This window comes from Pseudoliparis swirei, chromosome 22 (assembly GCF_029220125.1).
Source record: "Pseudoliparis swirei isolate HS2019 ecotype Mariana Trench chromosome 22, NWPU_hadal_v1, whole genome shotgun sequence".
Classification (NCBI taxonomy): Eukaryota; Metazoa; Chordata; class Actinopteri; order Perciformes; family Liparidae; genus Pseudoliparis; species Pseudoliparis swirei.
The window spans coordinates 15,600,622-15,620,193 of NC_079409.1; the positions used below are offsets into that span (position 1 = coordinate 15,600,622).

Consider the following 19,572-nt stretch of genomic DNA (forward strand, 5'->3'; position numbering starts at 1 on the left):
CTCACATCGGATCAGGAAAAACCACCAAATAACCCTTCAGGGGGAAAAAGTGAAGAAACCTTCAGGAGAGCAACAGAGGAGGATCCCTCTCCAGGATGGACAGATGCAATAGATGTAATGTGTACAGAAGGACAGATTTAGAGTTAAAATACATTCAATGAATGTGACAGAGTGTATGAATAGTTCGTAGTAGGCATATTCCACGATGGAGACCTCCACGATCCATCAGGCAGATGGAGGTAGAGAGGAGGAGTGGGCGGAGTCTCAACAGTGGGCAGAGTCTCAACAGGGCAGTGGCGTAGTCAGGAGCAGGAATTCCACGACCCAGACCTCGATGATCCATCAGGCAGATAGGATCTATGTCGTCTCATAGGGTCCGAGGACCCCATGAGACGTGAAGTCAAAAGGACTCCGGGGAGGAAGCAGAGTTAGTAATGTGTGATGGAGAGATGAAAATTCATCCATAAGAAGAGAGAAAAGAGGAGATAGGTGCTCCCAAAGGATGCATTCACAGACAAATAACAACATTTAAGACGTTTGACGTACAGCTTAAGGATTCTTGATGCATGATGATGAACTATTGGCATGGGCATCACAAACATGGCTGTGGAGGCAAAACAGACGAGCTAAAATCCTTATTATAATAACATTTTCGGTCAGACGGTGTTTGCTATTTGTGCCCCATGTGGCCAACTGTGGCATTAAGTTGATAAATTGGCACCCACAGTCGTCTAGTCCCCGCTCAGGGCATGCAGCTTCAGGGTACCAAGAGACAGAATAGTTTTTTTCAACGGGTCTTAAATAGTTTAAGTTGCTTGTTCATGTGACAATGTGAAAGTTAAAGGCATCTTCATGTTTACTTTGGGTTGCCACAACATATCCTATATTTTTGTAGCTGTAGCGTAGTTCATTACAAAGATATGCACACATGGTTCCCTTCTCTTCATTCATCCGCTTCACCGACTCGACGACCACTGGATGGCTGTGACTTTAGCAAAAGCCTTGTTGTCTTTGCGATAGAAATATGTCTGATTGGACTTTCACAAGCAAGTATCACACGTGAAAAAATTAGATGTTTTACTGGTCTGGAGGAGTTTTGGAAATGAATACACCCAGAAAGCTTTGGAAATGTCATGGACATGTGCTTCAATAACACCTTTCATAATCAAGGAATTGTCATTCACTTGAGGTCGACTAATACAAATCTATATTTGTTGAGCAATACTTTAATGTCGGTAACATCACTGACAAATACTCAAATGACACGGCTTGAGAAATACAAGCACCGTCTTTGCTGGAGGAGCTTTCAAATGCTGAGGACCGAGGATCATGAATGGGGAAGTGATGCCTTCTGGCCGCGCGGGGTGTCATCTCACTGCGGTGAGCCCCACGCAGCCGCCCACGGTTCCTGTTTCCCGGGACCACAGCATTGAACAATAAGATAGCTCACCGCTCTACTAGGGATTGTGTTTTTAGGACTTTGAATTGATAGACAACACTTATTTGAGTAAATTCTTTCTTCTTTCCCAGCTACTACTTAACGCACTTTTTACATTTTTAATTAACTACTGATTGCTGTACTGTTATTTATTTAACATTTAAAAAGGTTGGACATTTAGTTCTAGCACAACAATCAACATTTCTTTTATTTTCTAACACAACTGTGGCTCGTGGCTTTAGGTAACCACTGGTCTGAGTGGCCGGTGAGCAAAAAGAATAATGTCAACCTTTTTTAGGACACAAGCCAGGTTTTTATTCATTTTGGTAAAGATATACTGTTGGTAAATTTGGATTGACCTCAGTCATGGAAATATATGACTAAAAATGAATATATACACCTTGTATATTATATCCAAATGTTCTCTCTTGTCTCTATTCCTGTTCTCAGGTCAAAGAGGCCCACTTTAAGGCTCACCCCGACTGGAAGTGGTGTAACAAAGACAGGAAGAAGTCCAGCTCAGAGGGCCGTGGGGTGCCAGGGGGCAAAGACATCAGAGAGAGGAGCATGTCCGAGTCCACAGGTTGGTTTCACTCCGTTTTCAAAATATACAACATATATGTGTTGGTAACATGTCCTTTACATTGTTGATTTCCTTTCAAGTACTTTAACGTTGCCTCTTCTCGCCCCCTGATAGAGCCCCGCTCTGTGGAGCTAAAGGGGGTTGGTCCGAGTCTGGTGAGCGTGTCAGAGAGGACCACAGGAGAAGGTCATGTGGGCCAGCTTACCCGCCCCAGAGCCTTCTCTCAAAGTGCCATGCACAGCCTGGAGCGGAGTGACAGGGGGAATACACAGGCCCTGGCAGAACTGGCACAGGTAAGAGAGGAGCACAGGTATTCTTCCCAGACGGATATGCTTTTCACAAACTTAAATATAATTAGTCTAGAGTTTGATATTTGTAACAGGGGAATACTATACTTTTTTCTATCATAAAACGTCATCTTTCATGATTAACATTTCATGAGAATACATTTTGACACTCCAGACATGTACACGTTCGTGAGTCTTGCTTCTCTGCTTCTCTTTCAGATGTGTGGGGATGGTGGAAGTCAGTTTTCAAGTCATGCCCCGCCCCCCTCACAGTCCCAGAGGGGGGTCAGCGAGGACATGACCAGTGACGAGGAGCGCATGGTCATCTGTGAGGAGGAGGGAGATGATGATGTTATTGGTGAGAAATCAGATCTTCTGTGGCCATGAAATTGACTGTTGGATTAGATTAGTGAACATGGATCGTTCACTCCTGTTCCTTCCTGTGACTCCGGCCCACTTTGCACATGTGCGGCGGCTGCATGTGGAGTTATTCTTAGATCATATTGAAGCTAAATTGGGTTTTTACCCACTTCCATCTTCCACATGTGAAGATCCAGTGGCATTAAGAGCTGATTCAGACACCAAGTACAACTTAAAAAATGCAAGGATTGTCAAGTGTAGCTGTAGTGTATTTTTCTTTTCCACAGAGGAACCTTATCCGAGCAGCTCCATAGACCTCAAGTGCAAGGAGCGGGTGACCGACAGCGACAGTGAGAACGGTTCTGGAGACGAAAGTGATCGAAAGGTTTGAGCGATCATTGTTACCCCTGTTCGATCTGTTCAGTGTCTCTTGTCAAATCTCATTTAAAGTATTTGCCCTCGATGATGTGTCCGTTTGGCTCTTTCTTTTCAGAGAGTTTTTGCTCCAGTCATCTGCTCCTCTGCATTACCATCTTCCTCCCACCATACCCCTCATGGCAGGAGCATCTCACTGTCCTCTTACCCCAGCAGCAAGTGTTATGATGAGGGGAGATCAGGAGGAGGGTTTTCAGATCACAGGAGGAAGGAAAGAGGAGAGGGAGAGACCAAGGACACATTTGGGGGAGAGGGGGGAGGAGAAGGAGGAAAAGGAGTGCAAGCCACATCTCTCTCCCTCACTTCTGGCCACTCAGTCATCTCCACTTCGTTAGCTGGAGGGCATCCTTCCTCATCAGTCGGCTCCCTGGGGGTGATCCCACATCTGGGGATTGGAGTCGTACGGGTGGCACCTACGGTGGTGACCAATGTCATGCGTCCTGTAATCAGCACACCACTCCCGATCGCCAGCAAAACCAGAGATGGAGGCACAGAGAGGAAGTCCCTGACGCTCCATCAGCAGCCGCACCTTCTGATTGGTTCAGGATCGGGAGGAGGGGTTCCAGCCACCGGGGGTGGGTACTACTCTTCACCAGCACCTAATCCTTTAGGTGCAGGCGTTGGCCCTGGTGGTGTCGTGACTAATTTGGTGTTAGGAGGGGCTCTGTCTGCTCAACCCGCCGTACAGCTCATCACACCCTCCCACCACCACCATCTCTCCCAGCATCAGGCCTTTACCTCCTCCGCTGTTTCAGTACCGCATAGCCAACCCAACGGGCCCCTGCCTCTGTCCCTGCTTCAGCCCCAGTTCCTTCCCGCCTCTTCCCTAGCGTCCCCTGGGGGTAAGGCCATCACACAGGTTCAGTACATCCTGCCCACCCTACCTGCCAACAACAACCCCAAGAGTCCACCGCTGCAGCTCAGCCAGCCAACCAGTGTCTTCAACCTGCCCACAGCTCCACCCACACACATGTGCCTGGCCAATGGAAGGCAGCAGGGCACAAGTTCACTCGTGGGATATTCGTCCAGCTCAGCAGTGGGAGTGGTCAGCCCTGTGACGAGAGGTGAGAGTTTTCAAACTGCAGTCATCGCAGCAAGTGGGCATGGTCGCGGTGTTACGTCTAATAAAAGGCCCGCTCTCCCTCTCTTGTCTTTCCTTGCCTCAGTGCAAACACAGTCTCCAGTGCTCCAGGGCAAAATGCTTGTTCCCATGGCAACAGTACGGACAGCACCAGCCTCTGCCCAGCAGGTTCCCATTGTGGCGCCGCTTCTTCCGGTCCAGAACGGCGCTCAGACGGGAAGCAAGGTCAGTGAGCTGAAGGCACTATCACGACAACTTGATAATGCTAGTACAAATATATGATGAGCTCACCACTTGCACTGCCCGTTAGTATTTGTCGTATTCCTTATCGGCTCCTCTTTCCGTGTCAGATCATCCAAATCGCTCCGATGACTTTGGTCCAGTCCCAGCTGCTTCACGGTGGAGCGGTCCACCCTGCCAGCCCCTTCCCCGTCACAGTGGGCACAGCTGCTGTGATGGCTCCGGGATCGGCCCCCTCCCAGGCTGTGCTGCTGCCGCCAGCTCCGACCAGGTAGACCACGGCAAACAAACCAGTGAAGGAATGAATATGGATCCTATACCTCTTGATCCTACAGAACAGGAATACTACGTCAACTCAACGTGCACCAGAATGAACTAAACAAAGAGTGCAGATACGTTAATAGCCTCTATAGTTATTCTAAATTAGCTGTGAAAAGCTTTTCTGCAATTGCTTACCTCGCACCTTTTTTTATTTTCACGAGACGAAACCCACCCACCTGCCACTGAAAGAAGGCTATAAAAGGCTCTTTCAGAAATGCACTTCATCTTATAAGTAAACATTTGAGCATGCTGCTATCATGTTTGCAGCATTTAGTGATTTTCAAAACACAATGTTATGATCTAATCCAGTGATTTACGCCGCCCTCTAAGGAAAGCTGTGGACTATATTTCAAGCGACGGCTTAATTAGCATTTCATTTGCTCACGGAAATCAAATGTGTTTATTGGACCCTTTTACAAACAAAATACTGCAGATGAGCAACATCTTAAGGAGATGGATAAACCAGCACGGTCACAGATCAGATGTCTGAAAGTAGATGAGAACAAATAATGTGCCAGTCGAGCTGGACTCTGACCAACAGGTGCTGATTTATGAACATATGCCTCACGCGTCCACCCTGGGCTACTTTTGATCTCTGTAGAAGTTTCTTTATTGGCTGTTTCTTTCAGGTTTATACGAGCCAAATATTTGTTTCTGTATGATATAAATCTCCATAAAAGTCTTCACATGGTGCTTCAGAATAATAACTGGATCAGGTGTAATGTTTACGTGTTCTCTCTACATGCTGCAGAATAAATATTTAGAGAAGGGAGTTTCAACACAAGAACAAAGATTAGAAAGATCTCTGATCCCCATTATTGGTTTGGTGCTCGCGATTGAAGCTACATTTGTTTTTCAGAATATACTTCGCCAGCATTCAGTAAACGGGAGACAGGGAGCCACTAATTTGCACTTATTCTGAATTTCTCTAAAACTAGTAAACACCTAACCAAATATAATCCCCTTGCAGCCATCTTGGACTTGGAAATTGAAGGAACAAGTTCAGAACTGGTTTACATACCCCAAAAATAGAAAGCAATCAAAAATAATATTTAAATGACAATTTTCTTTTCATGAAGATGCTTTCAACCATTTCAGATGCAATGAAACACTTTTCCAAATAGGCCACTTTATGCCAACCGCGGTTTTAACCCTTGTGTTGCCTTCGGGTCATTTTGACCCGATTCGATATTTAACCCTCCTGTCGCCTTTGGGTCAATTTGACCCAATTCAATGTTTAATGTCGGTGTTCTTTCGGGAGTCAACAAATAAACATAAAGTACCTCACACTTAAACTTGGAAAACAATATTAATTCTAATAATTTTCTGGAGATTTTGATAGCTGGGGTCATATTGACCTCAAGGGTAAAATATGTTAGTAAATATAAAGGTAACAGGAGGGTTAAAGAAGATTGTGGTTATGAGTGGGATACAAAGCTCCATGTAAAAGCAGATAATGTCATCTAATAATTAAATGCGTTTGCTGTTTTAAACTGTTGTACCAAGGTGGTAAAGTACATGCATAAATAAATACATATTTTCCTTTACAGATTTTAAAAAGTATCTTTAGTTCGATCTGGTTCTTGATAAATGATCAAATGTATAAAAAAGTAAAAAAACATTTTAAAGGCTGTGATGTCCATTTTCCTGAAAGCACAGCGAGCAAACAATTTACGAGAATATAAAAACTCCAGCAGGGTGCAGCTGGAGCAGTGCAGCTCTATTCTGGGCGTGTTAGTCATGCTGCTGATGGCCCAGGTTGTCTCTGCCGGCCTCCCACACGCTACCTCTCAGCTCCACACACACACACACACTGCAGCACTGTGCTTCCTCTTTCTTTCTCACATGTTTCCTTCAGTTCTCATGATTGTACACAAAAACACTTTCTGTCACCTTTTCTGACATTTTGTCATGACAAAAAATGTCACCTTCCCTCTCTTCATTTGTATTCCTCCATACTTCTTTCCTCTAACCACCGCTGCCCTTTACTGTGCCTCCTCATCCAGGATCACCTATGTCCAGTCCACTCCAGGGGTCGCATCCGCTCTGCCTCTGGTCTCCACGACAACAGGCTCTTCCACCACGCAGCAAGCCCTGTCGGGGCCTGGATCTGCATATGGGCCGTCGCCCCTGGCAACACTCGGATTCACAGCAATCGCACCGCCTGGTCAGACTCTGGTTCAGCCGCTGATCACAGGTCAGTGCTCATTGCTTCTGATCCTAAGGCAATTTGTGTTTTTAAAGTATTTTGATGAAAAGCAACAATGAATAACCGGCCCTTGACAAATGTTGAACGTTTTCCATGCCATAGCTTACAAAACGCTCAGTGTGAACACAGCACCAGGCATGCAAACTAAGTCACGCTATATATTTTGGCAAAGGGAAAGACTGGAATGGCTATTTTTAAAGAGGTCCTTTCGATATCTTGAGGCCTCTCACCTCATGATATCTGAATTAACTTATGGTCAGCCTCGTCTCCCCTTTGCAGCCAATCACAGTTACCCGATATCTAAACTAACCAGGGTTGGAATTTCACAATTTGGGTATGAGCCCAATTGTGTTTTTGTATGACGATGGAAGTCTTCTTATTATCCATTTAATTGTAGTGAGACCATCTTTTAAAACTTGACATCATCTACAAAATGACCTTTGATGACCTCTAGGATAATCGAGCGAGGTTTATTCGTTTGAAGTGGGTTTTGTAGAAGTTTCATAACAGAAGTTGCTCATCTTAGACCAAATGTCGAAATGTCTTGGAAGCAAAATCTCGAACATCGAGTTTTTTGTATTAAAGTATATTGGAAGGATTCTTCATCATTTTTTTGTAACTTTCAAATTGTAACTTGTTTTCTAATTTACTGCCAAATCTGTGTAACAAATCAACCCAAACATTAGACTTATGATATATAAGTTAGTAAGAAAGAGGTCGCATACTTCCATCATAATGTTCCAAACCCTCAATTTATTTAGATAACTTCATGAATTTATTTATTATTAGAACAACTTAACTCTCACTGCTAAGCTGGATAAACAATAAGCTTTTAGATATCTTATCATATTTAAACTTGCTTGATGACCCTGAACAACCACATGTGTCTCTTGATTGGATCCATATCTGTTTACAACATATTTGCTGGTCATTGATGATGATGATGATGTCATTGATGTGGTGTGTAAACCAAGTTCAGTAGATGTAGTTGAATACCTCTTTGTGATAAAAGCCTAATCACAGGTAAAAGGTCAGCAAGAAAGCAGCCAAGTGGACATGGGCTGTTATAGATGTGAGAATGTTTTACATGTGTTATACATAACATAAATAATATTCCTGTTTCCTTCATTCAGGTCAGCCCCCACTGGTAGCCACAGCTCAGGCTCAACAGCCCTCAGGCCCTGCCTCGGGCTCTGGGGGCCAGATAGTCACCATCTACTCTCCTTCACCCAGCATCACCATGGCAACAGGGGTGGTCTCTATGACGCCGGTACCCCCCAGCGTGGTCTACTCCATCTCCGGCCCTTCCACCGTTTCCCCCCACATCCTCTCCAAACACACCGCGACCCCCAGCACCATCATACACCCACACCCGGACAGACAGGCAGACAGGCACCTGCCTGCAGACAGACCTGCAGACAGACAGGCTGAGAGGCAGACAGAACTGCTGACTCATTCGGACAGGCACCTGGAGAGGCAGCCCTCCAGCAGTTGCAGCTCAGTGGCACCTCCAAGTGGCTCAGCCGTGTGCACACGGCCCTGCAGTCCTCTTCCGATCCAAACGCCTGGTACGGCTGCACGTCATGCTGGGAGTCACATGACTGTACATTTGAACGGTCATTATTTTAATGGATGATCTATTTTTTTAACTCGTCTTCATCGTTCCGTTTTACAGGCAGTGCACCAGGTACACCGAAACTAACGCAGCTTCCGGTCAGGACCCCTCAGAAGGTGAAGGCGACGCTGGCGAACATTCCCATCGGCAGCTATGAAGGAGGAGGCCGAGGAAAGGAGAGGGAACGGGAACGGGAGAGAGAGAGGGAACGGGAAAGGGAGAGAGAGAGGGAACGGGAGAGAGTAGCTGCAGCCACCAGTCGCTTCTCGTTTGATGCTGAGCTGGCGGGGCAGACGGGGCCTCCGTCAACCCACCCGGCGGAGGAGCCGTCCTCCGACCGACCGCTGGAGGGCCCCGGTGCTGCGGAGTCCTTCGACACGCAGCACCGGGAAAACACGAGCACCAAAGAGGTGAGAGAGCGAGAGGAAAGCACCCGGTTGTTGTTGTTGACGCATGACATCATTAGGGCTTTGATGGAACATTCTTAGTTAAAAAAAAAATATTGGAGTAAAAAAAGAACACAGATATTCAAATATAAAAATAAAAAGTGTGACTTTGTATGAAATAGTTCAATTGAACCCTCTGCAGGCTGGCTGGAAGGAGTCTCTCGTCTCCTTGCCTCCCAGCGCCCCATCAGCAACAGAAGCGGCCCTGCCCCCCCCACACGCCGACAAAGATGCTCCTCCGCCCAAAAAGGTCAAAGCCCGCCCACCACCACTGAAGAGGACTTTTGAATCCGTGGACAAGTGAGTTAACGGCTTCCTCGATCTTTTGCGTGTGGTTGCACTAATCCCTGATGGATGGTGTATATATACTGTGTGTGTGTGTGTGTGTGTTGGTCGGGCAGGGTGCTGTCGGAGGTGTATTTCGAGGAGCGCTTCGCTGAGCTGCCAGAGTTTCGACCTGAGGAGGTTCTGCCGTCCCCCACCCTGCAGAGTCTGGCCACTTCGCCCCGGGCCATCCTGGGCAGCTATCGGCGCAAGAGGAAGAACTCGACAGGTTCTACTCTCAGGATTCTCTGAACTTCATGCTTTAAAACTGAGCGCCGAACAATAGCCGCCGGCGTGCATTCATTTGGCGAACGGCACATTGTTGCTTGTTTTCAGGGCAGCAAAGCTAGATCCGTCTCTCGTGTCTCTTGACTGTTTCCTGCGCGAGGCTCCGTTCAGGTTTCTGAGATGAATCTTGATGCATTTGGAGATTTGATCCTCGCTGATTATTACTTCTCTTCTTCCGGGTGCTTCTAGATTTGGACTCGGCCACTGACGAGCAAATCTCCCCAAAGAGGAAGAGTCGGCGGCGCTCGAGCTGCAGCTCGGAGCCCAACACGCCTAAAAGTGCCACCAAGTGTGAGGGAGAAATCTTCACCTTCGACAGAACAGGTAACAAACGGGGCGGAGCCAGGAGTCCCCGAGGTCATCGTCTGGTCCTTTAATGTCCAGTTCTTCACCGGCGGTGTGTGTAATAGAAGCGTAGGGGAGAGGTTTGGGTTGAAGCTCTTTTGTGTTTATTGTTGTCTTTTTGTGTTTGCGCTTTACTTTCATCGTAATGATTTGATCTTGTGTGTTTTAGTGATAAATGCCTCCGACATAGTTTGTGTTTTTTTTTCTATTTGATCTCATCTTGGTGAGAATCTGCTCATGTACATGTTTTCAAAAGTGATTATTAATATTACAAAGTATGACTACTACCAGTAGCATTGTGTGTTGGCTTGAGGAGGTTTGTTCTGGGGTTGAAGGGGTCAGGTGACATGCGCTACAAAGCCTGCGTGATGTTTATGTGTCTGTTGCTTGTGTTTTGTACTTGGGGAAAGAAATATTTAAGTGTCTGAATCCTGAAAAGATGCTCTTGAGACATCTGGAAACGGCTGCTCTGGAGACCTTCTTTCTAATGTGTCAAACTGATTTTAGGACTGATGAGAAAATCCCAAAATGTGTGAGCCAGAGAAGAATGACCGACTTTGATGAATGTTGTAGCCACTGTCGTATGGTGGCCCCTGAGGGACATAACCACAGACTCTAGTAACGAGTTTCCTAAAGACGCTCCACCCGTTTGTCCCTCAGCCCCAGACGGAGAAGACATCCTGACCGATATGGAGTTCGACAAGGTGTCCTACTCCTCCCTGAGGCGGACACTGGACCACAGGCGAGCGCTGGTCATGCAGCTGTTCCAGGAGCAGGGCTTCTTTCCATCCGGTAAGAAATGGGCACACGCACCGCAATACATCCACGAGCATTTCAGAATGAATCCACACGCGTTGACGTCGATCCGTGTCGGGTTCATTTCGCTTGCAGCCCAGGCCACGGCAGCCTTCCAGACGAGGTACTGCGATATATTCCCTTCCAAGGTGTGTCTGCAGCTGAAGATCAGGGAGGTGCGGCAGAAGATCATGCAGACGGCCGCCCCCTCGGATGTCTCCGCGTTAGGCATCCCTGACTCGATGGGGCCCCTCCCTGGACCTTCTGGCTCCCAGTCCGGGGAAGGATCCACGAGGGGAGGCGGGGACCTGCAGGACGAGGACGTGGAGGAAGGGGCCGAGGGAAGCCAAGAGGATCCTCGGGATTCACAGGACTCTTCGAGATGAAGGATGCTCGCAAATTGAAATCGACCAATCAGTGGCTGTTAAAGTCACACCTTTCCACCCCCTACACACACACACACACACACACACTTCACTCCTACCCCTCTGGTCTGATCCTGCTTTCTTTCCATCCTTTCACCCAACCGGTGGCAGTGATATATGTTTTGTCTGCAGTGTTGGGACTTTTGTTTTCAGTTAGCTGCATGAAACCTCACGGCACAAAGACTTCTTCATGACACCAACACGACGCACATACATATATATATATATACGCGCACACACACACTGCAAACTCTTAACTAGCACACTTGAAGTCACACTCTGTATTAACCACCATGGGATCGTACCGTTGAAGCCAGCGAGCGAAGCGGCCGCTCTCGTCCACCTGGTCTGGACGCAGAGTCCTGCTCGACCCGTCGAGAGACGAGGAAAAGTCAGCGGCTTGAAAACAAGAATATTCTGCGTGTTGATGTTTGTTTTCATAGCCTTCGAGGAGTAGAGCAGCGAGGAGCAACCTGTGTGGAGACTTCCCCGTCGTACGCTTGTCTGGCTTCCGCTGACATTCGGGGGCTGGGCCCTCAACAGCCGGAAACTATTGGACCGGACAAGAGAACCGTCTCTCTCCACCTGGAACCATCTTGTTCTCCATGTTGTTGTTCACGTGTCGACCTTGAGGGGAGATGTACCGGGAGTGACATCATTCCTGCCATCATTCCTGCAATGACCTGCCTGGCCCCGTCCTCCCTTCTCGCGATTGACCCTAGCACATGCCAGTATGTAGGAAGCGAGCATTCCTGTGCCTCTCACTCGCTGGCCATGAAGGAAGGAGGCGGTCAGAGTCAACGGGCACATCCTGGCTCCGAGTCGTAGAGGTCGGGCTGATTAGGCCTTTAATCCTCTTGCCAAGCAGTTTTATGTGCTTCTTTTTTTAAATAATTTGATTTGTATTTAACGTTGTCCTATTCAGTTTGTTGTTGTACTATTCCTATGGTTATTATTATGATTACTATTACTCCTTATATCATTGCAGTGAACCCCCGTTCCTTACTTCTGTTCTCATTGCTGGCAGATCTTTCCTTTCCTTTTGCCGGCTCCTGATTTATTGAACTATTTAGTTTTGATCAATTTGGAGGTGAGAAGCTGCGTGACGCTTGTCCAGTTCCTCCATTCTTGTCTTCCTTCGACTTGCCTCTCACCTCAGCCAGTCCCTGCGGTGCAGTTATTTTATTGTTCGTTGGAGAGGACAAACACGACGTGGCCCTTTCCATTCAGCAGTAATAAGCCGTATGTTTTTAGACAACCCTGTAGGCCTCTGTCCCTCGCCAAGTTTGATTTTATAGCCTCAACACTTGTACATCTCCTTGCTCCCTCTTTCCTTCTGTTCTTCCTCCCTTTGTCACTTTATTGCTCTCTCCAGACCTTTTCAGGCCGGCGGAGAGAAACCGGGGGAAGTGAGGGTCATGAATCAGAGCCGGCAGCATCTAATACTGGTTTACTTGGTTGTGTTGTAAATAATTACTGTAGTCAGTAGACTCATTATATTAAGAAAAACATCCGTCATTGAACATGAGTTGACTTTTAAGAAACCCATAACCGAAGGTAAGACACATGAAATGGAAAAAAAACAATAAATATGGCTATTAATGTTTTTGTGTTATACTCCTTGTTTTACTGTTCCGAGGAATTGATATGAATAATTTAAGTTTGTATCTGTGTCTTTCAGTATGCAAATAAAAGTAGGTGTTCAATTAAAGGGATTGTATCACTGGCAATGTGGAAACAAACTTTTCTTTAAGCAGATAAACTACATGGATCAAGGTTAAAAAAATGGAGCATCATTTTTGTGCAGCACCATTTAAATGTAATTGATTTTGTACAGTTGAGTCTTGATATGTGAACGTTAACATGTTTGTGTTGCACGAGCGCCGGTCACAGATGAATCACCATGAAAAAACATTTATTGATTTCACTTATTTACAACAGCACAACCAAACCTTTAAACAGAGGAAAAGTCACATTAATTTCATATAAATGATAAAAATGAATCGAACAAATGTCATCCGAGGCACAATCAAAGTCATTCGTCATGAATGCCACATCCTGCCTTTCACTACGCGTTATTCAAATAAACTGTAATCCCGCTCATAGCTTAGTAAAAGACGGAGGATGAGTTACTTTGGTCTGATGGCTGAACTCCATATCCACTCAGTCCATAACGATCTGGACTCAACCTCTCAGTAGTCAATTAGTCTTTGTCAGTCAGTTTTAAGACACTGAACTCATCAACTTGGCAGAATAACGTATTTTGCGAGTCCCGTCGTGCTCAGAGGAGCTGCAGCCCCTCCATGGCGCCCGTGTCCATGGCGAGGCCGTTCTCCAGCGCGCTGTGGTAGATCTCCAAGGCCTGCTCCAGGGGCAGCACTTCTCCCTCGCTGGTCTCGATGATGGCGATGGTCTCCCCGAACTCGTTGCACACGATCGTGGGAGTGCCCCGAGTCTGAGGGGAGGAAACGGAGCTCAGGATTAGATTCGACCGACGGCGGAAAGAAAACAGACACGATGCATCGATGGGACTTAATTATGGTTGCTTTTGTTCGGGATGAGTGAGAAGGATATACATCCCGACCTGCAGAAGATCTGAGGCCTGGATCTGGATGAGCTGAGGCTGCCCGTTAGCGACTTCCACTACCGACGCGTCCGCCACCGCCACAGCAGAGCTGGCCTCCTCCGCGGCGGCCCCCCGGGCGGCGGCCTCTTGGTCCAGCCGCTGCTGCCGGGCGTGGGTCTTCTTGTGGTTCCTCAGATTGGAGAAGGTCTTGAAGGCTTTGCCGCACTGCGGACAGACGTGCGGCCGCTCGCCCGTGTGCGTCCGCCGGTGCTCGGCCAGGTGCATGCTCTGGATGAAGCCCTTGCCGCACACCTCGCAGCGGAACGGCCGCTCGCCCGAGTGCGTGCGCAGGTGCTCGCGCAGGTGCGTGTTCTGGCGGAAGCACTTGCCGCACACTTTGCACGGGAACGGCCGCTCGCCGGTGTGGACCCGCTGGTGGAGCGCGACTCCGGAGGACGACACAAACAGTTTGCCACAGGTGAGACACTGGTGGGCTTTGGGCCGCAGCCCGGCGGCGCCGCGCGGCCGCCCGGCGGCGGCGGCGAAGTGGCTCAACCTGTGGAGCCGGAGGTTGGCGGGAGAATTGAGCTTCTTCCCGCAAATATTACAATCTAGGCCGCCGCGCACGAGACCGGCCGGATCGCCCGACTCCGCCTCCGCCGGGTCTCGGCCCGACTCGGCCCGGTCGCCTTGGCCCGCGTCGACCCCCGTGGCGGCCTGCACCAGCGCCGGGTGCCGCTCCAGAAGGTGGCCGTCCCGCTGCCTCCTGGTCAGGAAGCCGTTCTCGCAGTGGGGACACGGGAACGGGGCCGGCGCCCCGGCGTGCCGAGTGTAGCGGTGCGCCGCCAGCTTGGTGGGCCAGCGGAAGGTGGCGGGGCATTCGGCGCAGCACAGCGCCGCGGCGCCGGCGTGCAGCCGGCTGTGCTGCCGGAGGTTGGAGGACTGCGAGAAGGAGCGGTGGCAGACGTCGCAGCGGTACGGACGCACGCCGGAGTGGATGAGGTTGTGCCTCGTCAGGTTGGCGAGAGACGAGAAGGTTTTGCCGCAGTCGGAGCACTGAAAGGGCCGCTCGCCGGTGTGAATGCGGATGTGGTTGCGCACGTGGATCTGCTTCTTGAACGACTTGCCGCAGACGCCGCAGCTGAAGCTGCGCTCGGCGACGTGGGACCTGCGGCGGTGGTGAACGAGCTGCAGCGGCGAGAGGAAGCTCTTGGGGCACGAGCGGCAAGAGAACAGCCCTTTGTCAGAGGGGACGGCGGACGCGGCCGAAGCGGCTCCGGCTTCGGCTGCGACGCAAACGGCGGGGTCGTCGGGGGGAACGCGGTTTGTAGCCGAGCCGGACTCGGTGGCGTCCTCCACCCGTTGGGGGGCGTCTGCGTTTGCTTCCAGTGGGGCAGCCGCCTCCAAGTCGTCGCCCTCCCCTCCATTTCCCACTTCACCCACCACCACTGTGCTCTGAGAACTCTGAATGGCCTCTTCCCCCATTGTTTCCATCTCATCTTCAGAGAGCGGGGCCAGCAGGTTGCCCTTTGCCTCCTCAGTGAGAGAACTCCTCTCTCTCGCTCGCCGTAGAATGGCGAGTGCAGAGAGCGACGCTCTCATGGGAGCTGAGGACTGCAGGGGGGGGGGAAAAAGCAAGCACACGCCAAATTGAAATGACACACTAACTTAAAAAAGGTCTGCGGACGCAATTGTGTGTGTGTGTGTGTGTGTGTGTGGGAGATATGCTGATTGTACTACCATGGAGACGGGGGCGGGCGTGCCGGGCGAGTCGCGGTTGAGGTGGGTCCTCCGGTGGTAGAGGTACTTGGTCATGTTGGTGAATGTTTTGTTGCAGAACTGACACTTGTGAAGGGGATCTGCGATGTGGGACTTCCTGTAAGACATCGGGGGGGGAATATGAAACACAGAAAAAGAATTTAAAAAGCGTTCCCATCGGCCGCCTGACGCTCACGGCGACGCAGCCCGCCGGGTGTGTGTGTGTGTGTGTGTGTTTACCTGTGCATGATGAGCGTCATCTCCGTGGTGAAGCCGCTGCCGCAGTCCACACACAAGTACCTGGCCACGCCCGAGTGCGTGCGCATGTGCGTCTGCAGTGACGTCGCCTTCTTGAACACTTTGCCACACTCCGGGCATTCGTGCGTGCCCTGCTCGTGCACGCGCTTGTGAGCGGCGAGCCGGTTGACGGAGGTGAAGGTGTGCTTGCAGAGTTCGCACTGTTGGGACTTGGCCCAGACGGCCGCTTTCTTATCCGCTACCCTCATCCTAACGTCCTCCCCCTTCTCCGCCGTCTCCTCCCTCCCTCGCACCTCCTCGAAGCCACTCATGACGCCTGGCTCTCCACTCTCCTTGTCCTGACCCAGGAAGTGCTCTCCCTGGTGCTGGAGGAAGTCCTCCGGGGTCTGGAAGAGAAGGGAGCATTCTGAGCACTCATACGGGTGGATGACCACCACCTCTGTTGGCTGCTGGGTGTCATCCGGGACACTGGGGGCCAACCTTAACTCCAGCCTCTGGTCCCCGCCCCGGCCCATTGCGGGCAACAGAGGGGGCAGCTTGGAGCGGCGTTGGCCGGGGGCGCTCGAGTTGTCCGCCAGAGCTCGAGCCGTGAGAATCTGCAGGTGCATGGTGGCAGAGCCAGGGACAGCTGTCACGGGGGGCAGCAGGGAGGAGCGGGGGGGCGCGGAATGTTTGGACTGGAGTTTCATCTGTTGCTGTTGCTGCTGCTGAGCGAGGACCTGGAGGAGACAGACGGACACGCCTTACAACCCGGCATCGCGTGGTCCTTTCGTCCCTCCGCTTTGAGGCGTCGACAGTCCCCAGTACCTGGGCCAAGATCTCCCCGGCTTGCTGCTCACTGAGTACGTAGTTCTGCATGTTGTTCAGTGGCGTGATGGTGCCGTCCGGCTGGAGCACATACTCCTGTTGCCAACACACACAAACACGGCGTGTTACACTCTCGACAGATTCATCAATGTTTGATCACGGCTCTCCCTTCAGAAGAGCAAAGATGCCGACACCGATTCACGTCTTCCGGTTGACTATCAGATGCTTTGGAGACGAGATGTCTGCGACACCCGTTCAAACCAGTACTTTCTAGAATTAGTGTGGTTGCAGCAAACCAATCTGTGGTGGCCGACACCAACGGGAGAGTCTCGGAGACAAATGTTTCCCGTTAGATATTTGAATGTGATTTGGTGCGAAGGGGCCGAACCCGAATGAAATGAATGGAAGGTCAGAAACTACGAGGTGATTTGGAGCGATGCGTTCGAATGACTCAGCAGTCGAAGGTTTATGAGTAAATTTCAGCTGTTACCGAATGAACCGCTCATATTTACAGTTGTTCCATCGTCAGCTTCACTGCGTAATGAGACTCGACTCATCATGTATTATTACATGTCTGTCGGTCGGATGCACACATTAACTCTACTCTGATGGTCCGGGGGAAAACTCCCAACAGAGGTGACCGTGCACTTTACACTCCACATAAATCCTGTTCCAGGATGTGAATGGGTAAGCAGAATATAACCTACATCATTAATACCGTGGCCCAAGATACACACTTTATTTATCCTTGTTACAGCTCAATAGCAGGCTTTTGGTACGACCAGTCAATTTAGGAAGCAATTTTTTTTTTTAAACTAATTGTTGCTGTGTCGGGTGAAAAACGTGACACCAAGCGTTGACTAATTGGTTTAAGAACTGCACCAGTCAATGTGTTTTAATTACCAACAGTATTGACAATGACAGAAAGACTACTGGAGCATTTACACATAAAAAAAAGTTTAGTTAATTCTACTTTCCAGATAATAAAAATGTTTTCCAGTTATCCGTGAGTTCAATAAAGCAGAGTTCTTACACATTTTGACCAATGGATTTCCAGGACTTTAAACCAAATTTCCATGACCAAACTGAAAAATTCAGAAAATGTTGCCTATTGAGAGCGTACGCCGGCTTATATTTTGAGCGTCTTTCTTTAAAAAACATATTCATTATTTCAAACTCGGCGTAAATGAACATGTGATTATAACAAATTTCCATGACTTTTCCAAAACTTTTATGATTTAAGTTTTTTCCATGACTTTTCCAGGTTTTCCATGACCGTACGAACCCTGATAAATGTCCCTTACCACGGTCTCGGTGTTGCTGTGTGTGCTGCTCCGGCTGTGGGTCCGCCGGTGCTCCAGCCACGTCTCAGGCGAGTCGAACAGAGACAGGCAGTCGAGGCACTGGTACTGAACAGGCCCGGACAGCTGACCCTCAGACCCTTCTTCTGTCTCCAAAACCTCACACAGCTCTGGGGAACGGTCATACACACAGTCAGTGTTGTTTCTTCGTCTTACTATAACAAGTAGCTATGTAAACAAATAAAAAGCCCAATAAAATACACACAATCAAATATCTCACCTTGATGCTCCACCTCCATCCCCGCCTCTCTCATGTGCATCTCCTGGTGCTGCAGCAGTTCCTCCGGGTTCATGAGGAGGGCCCCACACTCCAGACACTGGTACTGCTGGGTTTGCCCCATCTCTGCGACACCCTGGAAGGTCATGACCTCCCCCAACTCTCCGTCTCCCTCTTGGCCAGTGTGGATCTGCTGGTGGATCAGCACCTCCTCGAGGGTGTTATAGAGCTGGTGGCACTCACTGCACATGTACTGGTGCTCCACATACACCCCCTCCGCCTCCTCCTCCTCCTGCTCCTGCTGCTCGTCCATGCTGGTGTCCAGTGTGGTTGCGTGTATTAAAATGTGGTTCGTCTTATATATTGTCCAAGTGCTTCACGAAAGACGCTGTATGACAGGTGCTGAGGCGTTGAACTGAATCCACAGTGCTGTGTCCAGTCAATGAAGGTTCGTGTCAGAGCACACCTGTGGTCAAAAAACAAAAACACAACAAAAAACACGTTAAAAATTAAACGTATCCACATTTAAAAAATCAGCATCAAACGATAAATACATGGATTCAGTGTTCCTCTCATCAGCGGTGGCTTTATCATCAATGTGTTCAATAAAAAAGCCCCACGAGTGTCTGCACAGGTATTGTGAAACAGTCCCGCAAACAAACATCGCAATGTGCAGTCGTTAGCTCAGCGGAGGCCCTCCATTGCTAACAGGCCAGCCGCCACTCAGCAGATACTCACTAATCTTCGTCCCGTCGCCACACAAACGTGTCTCTTATGTGTTTGCCGTGTGTGTGATGGCATAAGGAGAGCTGTTGGCGGCGCTCCCTCCGATATTGCAGACCTGTTTCTCAGCACCGCGGTTTCCTGACGGCGGCTCCCCGGTTCGTCTGGCGGCCCGTCAGGCGGCGCTACCCACTTTTTCCCGAAGCTCTAAGGCTGCGGCGGCGGGCCCTTCTTCCCTTTTGGTTCTCATGTACTCTCGTTGGACGATGCCGCGTGTGCTCGTCGCCCTTCGGTCACACGAAGACGAGCGCCCTTTTTTGCTGGTCCCGCATCATCGTCTGTGGCATGGAAATGTAGAAATGTTAAACAGTGTCCGTGGGAAACCGCATTTCATTGCGTGAAATGAAACGTTTGCCCGCTGATCGCCTCCATTCGTGTGACACGAAGCCCGGCCCTCTGCGGTAGTGTGGACGTTTACGGATCTGTGATTGGACGAGCTGACTGTCACTCAGAAAAGGTGCTTTCCTGCTGGGCATTGTAGTTTTTTTGTCGAACGTTAGCGACCGACAGTAATTAATGTGATATGGCGACGATTAGAATAATTTTTGCTGACACATATGGTTACGAGGCAACTTCCACCCTTTTAATGTATGTTCCTCCTGTTTCAGCGCCATCGAGGTGTTACGAATC

The 19,572-nt window shown here is 49.4% G+C and overlaps 2 protein-coding genes across 6 annotated transcripts in view; one reads left to right on the forward strand and one right to left on the reverse strand.

The window, feature by feature from the left end:
- The window catches only part of cicb (capicua transcriptional repressor b), a 38,189-nt gene extending 25,391 nt beyond the window's left edge, over nt 1-12,798 (forward strand). For 2 of the 4 annotated variants that reach the window (XM_056445018.1, XM_056445016.1), the window contains exons 7-21: nt 1,889-2,021; nt 2,136-2,314; nt 2,528-2,666; nt 2,956-3,053; nt 3,162-4,167; nt 4,270-4,409; nt 4,535-4,695; nt 6,752-6,942; nt 8,088-8,522; nt 8,630-8,979; nt 9,158-9,315; nt 9,408-9,568; nt 9,817-9,951; nt 10,633-10,764; nt 10,864-12,798. In XM_056445018.1, the coding sequence (XP_056300993.1) occupies nt 1,889-2,021; nt 2,136-2,314; nt 2,528-2,666; nt 2,956-3,053; nt 3,162-4,167; nt 4,270-4,409; nt 4,535-4,695; nt 6,752-6,942; nt 8,088-8,522; nt 8,630-8,979; nt 9,158-9,315; nt 9,408-9,568; nt 9,817-9,951; nt 10,633-10,764; nt 10,864-11,153 (3,708 nt within the window). In that variant the 3' untranslated portion in view covers nt 11,154-12,798. The remainder of the gene's footprint in view (nt 1-1,888; nt 2,022-2,135; nt 2,315-2,527; nt 2,667-2,955; nt 3,054-3,161; nt 4,168-4,269; nt 4,410-4,534; nt 4,696-6,751; nt 6,943-8,087; nt 8,523-8,629; nt 8,980-9,157; nt 9,316-9,407; nt 9,569-9,816; nt 9,952-10,632; nt 10,765-10,863) is intronic. The other 2 variants (XM_056445019.1, XM_056445017.1) reach the window with 2 other exon arrangements.
- Nucleotides 12,799-13,090: 292 nt separating this feature from the next.
- Nucleotides 13,091-19,374, reverse strand: znf526 (zinc finger protein 526). Of its 2 annotated transcripts, none has more exons than XM_056445039.1 (8): nt 19,001-19,374; nt 18,163-18,625; nt 17,886-18,052; nt 16,582-16,677; nt 15,757-16,493; nt 15,499-15,634; nt 13,777-15,372; nt 13,091-13,647 (listed from the first exon to the last, which is right to left on the reverse strand). In XM_056445039.1, the coding sequence occupies exons 2-8, from the start codon at nt 18,470-18,472 to the stop codon at nt 13,474-13,476; spliced, it is 3,216 nt and encodes a 1,071-aa protein (XP_056301014.1). In that variant the 5' UTR covers nt 18,473-18,625; nt 19,001-19,374; the 3' UTR covers nt 13,091-13,473. The 2 variants fall into 2 exon arrangements, with proteins under 2 accessions (XP_056301014.1, XP_056301015.1); XM_056445040.1 differs by having other exon boundaries at nt 18,898-19,374.
- Between the last annotated feature and the right edge of the window lie 198 nt (nt 19,375-19,572).